Source organism: Lepidothrix coronata, unplaced genomic scaffold (genome assembly GCF_001604755.1).
Source record: "Lepidothrix coronata isolate B3197 unplaced genomic scaffold, Lepidothrix_coronata-1.0 Scaffold2, whole genome shotgun sequence".
Taxonomy (NCBI): domain Eukaryota; kingdom Metazoa; phylum Chordata; class Aves; order Passeriformes; family Pipridae; genus Lepidothrix; species Lepidothrix coronata.
The window spans coordinates 1,364,496-1,375,090 of record NW_016690182.1 but is presented as its reverse complement, the minus strand read 5'-3'; the positions used below and the strand labels follow the sequence as shown (position 1 = coordinate 1,375,090).

At 43.1% G+C, this 10,595-nt stretch overlaps 1 protein-coding gene across 1 annotated transcript in view; it reads left to right on the top strand.

Annotated features, from left to right (window-relative positions):
* The first annotated feature begins 970 nt into the window (after positions 1–970).
* The window catches only part of TMEM164 (transmembrane protein 164), a 34,057-nt gene continuing 24,432 nt past the window's right edge, over positions 971–10,595 (top strand). The window contains exons 1-2 of the mRNA XM_017815914.1: positions 971–1,024; positions 1,292–1,867. Of these exons, the coding sequence (XP_017671403.1) occupies positions 1,421–1,867 (447 nt within the window). The 5' untranslated portion in view covers positions 971–1,024; positions 1,292–1,420. The remainder of the gene's footprint in view (positions 1,025–1,291; positions 1,868–10,595) is intronic.

The following is a 10,595-nucleotide window of genomic DNA, read 5'->3' as shown; positions in this document are numbered from 1 at the left end:
ACCCACTACTCCAGCTAGATCTCCACGGACCTTTGCCTTTCAGATACATGTTTACAGTACAACTGCTTCACAAACCCACAAACTAGGAACCAAATCTGGCTTTTGCTCCACAGGGCTCGGTCTGGCACACGTGGAAGTAAATCGTGTAGTCACAAAGACCAGTGGGATCTGTGCTCTGTGTACGGCACGGGGCACACCTGGCTGCAGGTACCCGGGTATGGCACCGGGCACACCTGGCTGCAGGTACCCGGGTATGGCACCGGGCACACCTGGCTGCAGGTACCCGGGTATGGCACCGGGCACACTTGGCTGCACGTACCTGCTGGCGTCCAGACCGGGACTGGGCTGGAGCCCCACTCGGGTTTGGAGCTGGAGCCCCACTCGGATTTGTCCTTTCTTGCGCGGGCCACTGCCATTCCCTGGCCGACCTACACCAGCTGCAATGGCACTTGAAAAACTCGTTTATCGAGTTAAGGCCGCTGCCGAGCGGGTCGGCGAACGGGACCACGGTGACGGGCGTGCAGAGCTGTGCCCGGTCCTTCCCTTCTTCCCGAGGGGGCGAACCGCGGGCAGCTGCGTGGGGCTGACTGCGATAAGGGCGAGGAGGAGGAGGGAGGGGAGCAGCCAGACGAGAGCAGAGGCAACAGGCAGGAGGGAGCCGAGGACGGGGATCGCGCAGCCCGCCGAGGGAGCAGCGGCGGAGGGAGGCGATGGGGAGCGGCGGGAGGCGGGCGCAGCCGGGGCGGAGGGAGGAGCGGGCGGCCGGGCGCAGCCAATTCGGGGGGACACGTCCATTTTTCGGCGTGAGTCAGGCACGTCGGTGGGGTGATGCTGCGGCGCCGGGCAGGGGCCGGGCCAGCCGCGGGTTGCGGCCCGCCCGCTCGGGCCCGGAGTCTCGGCCGTGCCGGCGCTGCCGCCGAGCGGAGCGTTGCTTCCTCCTTCCCGTCCCTTCCCTTCGCCGGGGCCGGCGCCATGGCCGGGGGCGCTGGGCCTGCCGCTCCCTGACACCCGCCTGCCCGCGGAGGTACCGCGGCCGCGCCGCGCCGGGGGATGCGGGGACGGGGGGGACCGGGATTGGGACCGGGCGGAGGGAAGGAGGGAGGGAGGGGGCGGGCAGGTCACAGCGCTGACCGCGGGTAAGGGCAGCCCTGCACGGTGGGGAAGGGGAGAGCGGCGGGGGTGGGCGGTAGAGCCGGGTGGGAAGAGAAGGGGTCCCGGGGCGGGGGGTCTGGAGCTTCGAGGCTCCGGAGCTCACAGGCTCCGTGCAGCTGCGGCCTCTCCCTCCCCGCAGGCTGCTGCGAGCGGGGCTCCTCCGGGCATCGGAAGGGAGAGTGAAGAATTGCCCTTGCCCCGGGCGGAGCTGCCCCGTTCTCCTGGAGCCCGGGAAGGAAGGACTGCAAAGGGAACCTCTGGACATTTCATGTTTCGTCAGCCCGGCAGAATTTTGGCTTTGATTCCGTCTTGCTCGTACCTGTTCCTGGAGAAGAGGCACCGTCCCGCCATGTCTCGCTACAGCCTCCACAACCTCCTGGACTGGATGTATGGGGGGGTGGACCCCAGCTTTGCCGGCAATGGAGGGCCGGAATGCGCTGCCTTTCTCTCGGGGAAGCAGCGCTTGCTGGAGAGTTTGGTCTTCCTCAGCGTAGGCATCGTGGAGATCCTCCTGTCCTTGGGGAAGCTCAGGCATCTGCACCTCAGGGAGCTGGAGAATCTGCTGCAGCAGCCCCAGACTAAGCAGGAGAGCTTGGGCAAGAACGTGCTGCTGGTGCTGCTCTGCCTCATCTTTGGGCTGGAGGTGGGCTTCAAGTTTGCCACCAGGACTGTCATTTACCTCCTGAATCCCTGCCATGTGGTCACCATGATGCAGGTAAGGCTTGTGTAGGGTCACCTGGAAGTTGGCTTTTGTGGTGTACTTGCAAGGCAGTATTTTTCCCATAGTCTGTTTGTGGACCAAAAGTGCATAGCAAAAGTACAAATGCTAAGAATTGATATAAACATTTTAAACTCAATTTTTAGTCAGTTTAAGTGAAATCTCTCAAGTAACCTGAGTCAGATGAAAAGGTGAAATTGTAGCTATGATTAATGTCCTAATCTCCGGTTGAAAATGTAAATAATTAAGGTTTTCTCAGCACTTGCTTTCACCTGATCCTTGTTTCAAGACTAGAAGAGGCTGTTTCCGCTGACAGTAGTGCTCAAATTTGCACCAAACCTAATGAGAACAGGATAATTGCGAAAGCAGCTGTGTAATCTCTGTGCAACTTTTTCAAGCAAGTGACTTCTTTGGGTGTGAATGTATTTTGTGAAGGTGTTGAAGAAATAAATTATTCTTTGTTGGTTTACTTTTCTAATCTTAACACCTGAGGAAGCAGGTGTTACCTGTGTCTCAGACATGGAGTTGAACAAGGTAATATGGCCTAATACCTGTGGATAAATCATGTGTTTTAATGACTTGTTGTTGATGTGTAAAAATGTGCAACTTGTATAGATTTCAAAATAATGGATACATAGAAGGATACATAGATAAACAGTTACTGAACTGGGATATCTAAAGCCTAGAAGCTTGTTTGTTAATACTCCTATAGATGTACTTAACTGTCAGTCCCACTGAGCTTGGTAAGAAGGGTGGGAGACATAAAATTATTACTTTGTTTAATTTTGCTAATGTTGAATCCTCAGCTTAGAAGATTAGAAACAACTTAGAAGAGTGTCAAAAAGGCTTTCATAAAAGCTGGCGTGGTAACAACTGTCTAGGATCAGTAATATTGGATCAGTGCCATTCTTGGTCTCCTACTGCAGGATGCAAAGTGATCTGGGCTGAATCAGATCAAGCCAGCTGTTGGATTCACACCTGGAGAGCATGTCCTAACAGGACGGGAAACATCTTTTCTGGTTGTACCAGAGGTTTGAGGGAGATGGGTATTATTTCAAGAGTGGTACAGCAATATTCAAGACCTGTACAGCAATTAATTTACAGTTCCGGAACTTAATTAGTAGGTTATGTAAATTCCTAGGCCGTGATGCAATGTTTGCTCAGTAGTTTACAGCATAGGACACTTCCTTCCTGTGAAGGGGTAGTGATTGCTGTGCAATCAGTTAGTCAGTATTGGGACTGAAGTTATGGAATGACTATGTAGAAGTAATTAAAATGAAATCATACAGCCACATTCCATTTCTAGTCAATACTCAGTGATAACTGGGAAATTTTCCTAGTAATTCTCCAGAAAGGAGGTGGGGATATGTTAGCAGTAGGATTTGAAAGTTTAGTTGTCTTTATGATAGGATGTTATGATGTTCAGCAAAATGCTTACAGAGCCATGGGGGAGCAAGGATTGTTCACTTCTTTCAATAATGCCTTCCCCAAGGAGATGGAGACTTGAGCCCTGTAGTCAGGCATGGGCTGTTCTGAATCTCTTTTTGACCAATTGCGAAGCTTTTAAAAATAATCCTGTGCTAATTAGTCATTAGAAATGGTGTTCCAGCATTTGTGAAATTGAGAAGGTGGGTATGTCAGCAAAATGCAGAAGTTGGGCCCTTCATTTAGAAACAGGCTTGGGCTTAATGTAGAGGATAAAAATAATGGCAAAACCAACAGCTTTCCACAGAGACACCAGGTTAGACACAGGGATAGTCAATGACTTCCAGCAGCAGACAAGTAATAGATAGGTGTAATCTTGCAAGCATTGATTTTTGGCCTAAATATCTGAAGGGCAACAGGTTGGCAAGGTGAAATATATGACAATATAATTTATCTTTCACTTCTGTTCTTGCAGTAGTTTATACATAACCCTGCTGCCATGTCTAAATAATAGGATGAACAAAGTAGGAGGTGAAGAGATGAAAGGTACTACAACAATCAGGATCACTTCAAAGAGAAGCCAACAGTAGCTGTTGTTAAAGTGCTCTTCTTTCACTCCATTTCTCTTTTCATTTTCTTCAGCTGAGACTTCTTTCACCTCAACAACAAAGGCTCTGGGCTCTGAGCCAAAAATATTCGGAACTAGAAGTTATCCTTCAGATTTTCTCTGCATAAAAGCTAAAGTTCTGCTCTTAAAAGACCTAAGACTGAAATGAGATCAAAATAATATGGGATTTAGATGTGTGGTGCATTTGGGAAGACAAAACTGAGTAATATTAGGGCTACTGGGTTCTACAACTGAGTCTGTTTTGATCAGGTGTCTAATTTCTGCCTATCATGCCAACTTCTGTTCAAATCAAGTCTTTTCATAAGTGGAAAGAATTAGCTTAGATGTGTCATTGTAAGGAGGAAGTGTCAATGAAGTGAACATATTTAACTGCCTGAACAGTTGTTGTGGTTAATCAGCTTCAGAGAATTTGTTGCTGCCCTGTCACCTGGCTGAATTATCTACAAACAGTGATAATCATTTCCAGCCCTGCTCTGGGTTTTGGCTTCTTGCAGAGCTTCTGGAGGAAGAAGGGTGTTTCTTCACTAGTGTCATAAGTGCAGCATCATTGAGAGATAAATATTTCGACTCTTAAAAATACTATATGTATTTTAAAACAAAGATGAATGGAAACTTATTTGGTTTCTCTGCCAGCTGTTGGATGGGGATGGGCTTGGTTTGTGCAGTACAATGCTTAGCTAATGTTTGGTGCATCAAGGGGAGATGTCTATGAAGGAATTCATACTGAACTCTTTCTTCTTGTAAAGAATGGTCTTTGTGAAAATTATTTGAATACTTCTGTTTAAAAAAAAACCAAACCACAAACCACTTGCCTTTTAAGACTGGGGATATAACTGGAGCAAGTGCTGCTGCTGTAAACCTGGCATAAAAGGGTATCCTAAGAGGGAAACATTAAATCCTTAGGGTGTTGCAAACCTATTGGCCTTTGCATAGCAGGAAAAAATTCAGCGTATGTTTAAGGAACCAGGTTTATGTTTTGAAGACACTAATCCTTTCCAGTATTTTAGGGCACGGAATTGTGGTACTGAAATTGTCTGTGTGAAGGAAGTCTTAAATTTCTGATTCAGCAGTGGAAGAGGGAGGGTCCCCTCAAGAGCCAATCACAGCACTGTTGATTTCTTTGCAAGTTTTGTGAAGGAGACTTTTGGCAGCAGCCAGAATGTGCTTGTTGAGAAGTGTCTGCATAAGTGTTGTCTCCCTGTGTAAGAGCATCAGAACACCTACAGAATTGCTTTTGTGAGGTGAAAGGGTTTCATGCCTTGCAGTGTCAAAACCAATGATATCAAACCAATTTTCTTTATCTGTTCTGTATTCTTTAAGCTATAAATTTTTCTAACTCTTCAATCACAACCCTTGTGTTCATGTAGCAGTTCTTCATTTCACATTTAGGGAAGGAGCACTGAAAGCACCAGTGTTTCTCAGTTGCAAACCTCATTTCTTGCAAAAGAGGGCATTTTACCCCCAGGAAGGTGATGGCAGCCTCAGGGGCACAGATAGGAAGTGGCAGATCAGGAGACACTTCTTCACTTCCTTTATGCTGGGTCTGTGATGCTCCAGATTATGAGTGTGGCTTTCAGAGCACCAGGGCGTGCTCGGGTGGTTTAATCTGCCCCTGGTTCTGAGAACTGTCAGCCTTTTCTTAATTGTTACAATTTGGTTTTAAGCAATGATTTTGTTGGGTTTCAAAGACACTGTCAACTGAAGTTTAGAGGCTTTTACTGATACTGTAATTAATGTAGTAATTATTTGGTGAGCTGAGGAAAAGCTTTTCTGTGATAGTTTTAACATAGTATATACTTCGTTTCACCACTGTGTTTATTTTTAGTAAATCCCAGCATATAGTAGAGAAATGGAGAAGGAATGGCAAGGATTCCTATTCAGAAATAATAGACATTTTTAATTTAGTATAGAAAGGATAGCAAATATGTCTTAAGGCTGTGATTCACGGTTTTCTTTGTTTCAGAAGATTATGGTTCAGCCATTTTAATTTAAACAAGATTTGGCCTGTGATGGTTTATCCTGAGCTGAAAATGCGCCTTTTAGTCCAGGTGACAGGGACCACGGGAATGTGTCATGGTGCTGGTCAATGTTTGAGCTGAGGAATTGGAATCTAAAGCTCTTGGTTAAGCCTTTGCTTTGAAGTTGCTAGAATTTGGAAATGCCTCTGTGCTTGAGGGTAGGTAATTCTCTCCTTTATTCTGGATACTTTTAGGAGAAAAGAATATAACAAGCAGGGAACTGATACAGAGTAATCCTGCTCTCTAAACCGGAATAGGAACTGAATGGTTGGAAATTGTAGATGAAAAAGCTTAACTTTCTCCGACCCCAAATATTTACACTGAGGGTTATCATCTAAAGGCCACTAGATGAATGATTAAGTAACCAGATATTGGTTTGTTTTGATGAGATCATCATACATTTAAAGCAAATATAATTCAAAGGACCACATAAGTAGTTCGAGCAACATATTAGAGAGGGACAGACCTCTTTTCTTTTTTCCTCTTCTGTTTAGTTTCTTTTTTTTGAGAACAGAGCTATTTATATTGTTTCAGTGTGTTATAATGTATCACTGTTGGCTGCAATATATTTTTAGGAAGGATTTTTTTTTATCCTATTTGGCAGTTTCACCCACCATTTCATATAGGTTGTTTGCTGGTGACTTAAACTGATGTTTCAGGAGTAGCTGCCTGAAGCCTTTAGGAACCTCAGTGGGGTGGTGGACTAAAACAGCAGCAGTGACCATACTGGACACCTTATAAATTCCAAGGATTGGGATGTCTTTCACCTTCCAGTCTAAGAAACCCTTCTGTGCTGTCTCCTTGCCCTGCTGTAAATGTTTACACTGCCAGTCACAGATGATGAGTTTTACTGCAGGGGTTGTCCATTCCCTGCAGCAATTTGAACCTTGATGTTCACCTGAGCCATGATTTCGAAACCTGCAAAGGGTGTAATGGCACTCATGTTTCTGGTGACACTTCCTCAGGGCTTTAGATTGCTGTGGTGAGGGTTTATGTTTATTCAGATGGCCAAGTAATTAGTGTCAAGCCAATTTAATTGTTTGTACTGTGATACTTTGTTGGTTAGTGAAATGCCAACTTAAATTATCAGGAATGTGGTGTTGTATGCCTTAGTTTTTTGTGGATTGTGTTGCTGTTTCTGTTTCTTTGGCAAAAATCGGCTGTAGTAAGGCTATTAGATATTTATTATTCTGCTGGTTTTAAAGATCACAAATTTCTGTTGTAAAATCCAACAAATTGAGGGATTTTGAACTGCAACAGGAAAAAAGGTATTGGTGATTTGAGGCCGAGTAGAGCAGGACTTTGCTGTGATGATTTTACTTCTGTAGGAAACTGATGCAAAACATCTTGTTGGGGAGGAAGACGTAACAAAAGTGAATGTATATGAAAGTGCATGTAAAAATTTTATTGTGAACTCATGCAAGCTCCCGCAGTGTCACTGACAGATTTCAATGTAATTTAATTTAATTTACACTGAATTTAGATTTTCTTAAGAAATCGGACTTTTGCTTTTTTGATTGTCAGGTTTTGTTAAAGCACTGATTTTAAGAATGGGGAATGAAGTAACCCACTACTAGTGAAGGACTGGTGCATAAAGTGGTGAGGGGAAAAAGGAAAAGTAACTTCAGTGACCTCTGAAATACTAAGATGTGATAACTAAAGCTAATGCACGCATAGAAAGACCTGAGTCATGTTAATAATTAATCTTAAAATATGAGAAATCTAGAAATCTTTTACCTAAGACTCTAAAAGGAAAGAGGGTGAGTATAGGTTTATCAATTAAAAAACTAAGCCTGTGGAAGGGGAGATTAATCTAGAATATCTGTCCTAATGAACATATATAATTTACAATACATTAGATTATAGAGGATGGAAGCTGTTCAACTTGCTACACCTCATCCATCCCTGGGTAGAACTGGGAAGCTGGGAGGTGGAAAGCAGGGACAGGCAGCTTCCTGTGCTGCCAGAGTCTGGTTTATGTAACACAGAAGCTACTTTTATTGAAGTATTTCTTAATGCTCTGCCAGCAGTGTTGCTTTGAATCATGAGTATCCTTCACGTTAGGTTAGCAATTCCACAGGACACATTAATCCCTAAAGCTGTGTGACAGTGAGGCAGCTGTGGTTTTTATGCTAAAATATTAAATACATTCAACTTGCTGCTATTTAGCAACTGGAATGTAACATCTTTTTCAGATGTGGCAGTCTGAGCTTGTCAAACCACAGGTATGATTTTTATTTCAGTTACCTTTCAGAAAGCAAATGATGGCTTATAAGTGGTAGGGCTGAACTGATAGTTTATACAGAAAGAAATACCAAGTCAAAGCTATAAGGTGGAGCTGTTAAACTATTACTTCCTGATAAATGATAGAATGATTGTTTTGAACTTACTTTAACATTAAGTTTCGAGTTAATTAACCAAGACTTTAACATCTCTTAAATTGTCCCTCTGCTTAGATGTTCCTTGTCTTGTGTGGGAAAATGGATGGTTTTTATAAGTACAGTAAAGTACACTTAACCCTACCACTCTTGGGTAAGTATACTTTACTGTATCTTAGCCTTTTAAACATACCTTTTAATCTCTTCTGCTCTGGAGAGTACTTGGATACACCTAAGAGGGTGAAAAGTTTTATTTCAGTGCAGATTGACCAAAGCCTGTCCCTCTCTTGCTTTTTTTTCCTTTTGTTTTAAATTCATTCCAATTTTGGAATAATCTGGTTTCCCTGAATTTTTCACATTGCTCTGAATATTGCCAGTAGAAATTAAAGTCTAACCTCTTGAAGCTTTCATTCTGAAATAGTACACTAAACCAATCAATTTATGATCTGGTTAAGTGATCAGGACTGCAGTGTTTGAAAAGAAAGATGTGTTTCCAGACTGCTGCAAGGAGATACTAAATCAAACAGGCGGCTCAGGGACAGACAAGCTGCGGTTTTGAAAGGTGAATGAAATCCGTGCTGTGTGTGTGAGATGCAGGGGTTTTACTCGTCCTGTGCTTGGCTGTCTTCTGCCAGGAGCTACTCAGACATCTGTAAGTGTTCCCATTGATCCCAGGAGTGCTACTTCGTGTGATGCTGAATCTGGAATGGTTAGAATTCTGTGACTCGTTCTGTTCTTCCCCCCTACCTTTTGAATTGTCTTTTGTCTCTTTAGTTTGTTGATCAAACAAGATGATCTTTGTTATGCATGTTTCTGTCTCAGCAGGGCTAAGGCTGGTGGAAGAAAAGCTTTTCATGACAAGTTTTGACTTTGCTCTCTGCCGCAGTGTACTGACTGAAAATTAGTGCCATTAAAATACTTCTGAGGGGAGCTCTTATGTGTAGTATTTTGTAGAGATTTGGAACGTTCTGGAATAAAAGAAAAGCGGAAATCCAGCCAACTCATAGGACCAAACAAACAAAATCAGTGAGCTCTCCCTATTTAGCTCATGAAGTGAGGCAATAACATTCAATTAATAGGTATTTGAAGAGGTGTTTTTCTTTAGTTCAGAGGCAGTATTGCTGTTCCATTTTGAACAAAAGATTGTACATATCTTTTGAGAATAGCTCTTGAGATTTTTACTAGTCTTGATTTTTGAAATGTTGATTACTAAAACTGCTGGGGAAACGTGGCATGCTAACATGTCAAAGAAACTAGGAAATGTTAGACAAAGGAGAAAATTTGCAGCTGACAGCTGAAGCATTTGAAGATCTGTTCCATAATCCTGAGTTTTAACATAAACATTCTGGTTATGAATTTTCTGCTGTCGTAAAAAATGGAAGTCAGGCTTATTTTGTGAAAGATGCCCCCTAACAGAGGGATTTGCATGCTTAAAAGTGTTAAATATTTATTTTTCCCTCATCAGTTCCTAAAAATGTTTCTTTCAGTAGAGTTGAAGTAAAAATAAGCAGCTGTGAATCTTGTTCTCTCCTTTGCCTGTCTCCATGGTAGTGAAGTGTTTTAAATTGGTATGTCCATCTGAGACTTTGTAGCAGTGCCATCCTTTTTAAATGTGAGCTGGTTTTTACCCTCAGCACTGAGATTCAGTGTACAGACATGTATTGTAGCTTTTGCTCTACCATGGAGTAGTTGGAGCACTCTGCAGTGCATTAGAAAAAGAAATGTCTGGTGTGATTAAGACACATTTCTGGTTTGATTAATTTGTGCATATAAAGAAAAAGCTCAATCTGTAGTTTTCTAGTTTGTTTTTTTTTTTTAAGATGTAGGAAAGAGAAAGAAAAAAATTTATCTTGGAAGAGCAGAATTTGTTTCATGGCAGTATTAACTGTGCTTCAAAAGCAACATATGTCTTGTGTCAGTATATAAAAGGATGATGCTTGTCCTCTAAATTTAGATGGGGCATTTTAGCAAATCAACAGAACTTTATTACATAAAAATTTAGATCAGGTCCTATTTATGGTAGGAGTATGGCCTGAAAAGAAAAACAAACATGCTGCTCCCATTGTATTCAGTTACTTTTGGTGGCTAATAATTGGTGACATTTTTACAGTAGTTTCCAAATACTGAGTGTGACAATGGAAGCATTTAAAGGTGACTGCTAAGCTTACACATAGAGCAGATACTGTGGTAGCCTTATTTTGGGAAGTATTAGGAGGCTTTCAGAGACAGGCATCTTGTGTGGGACCCTCAAGAGCTGGATCTGGCACTGCTGAAGG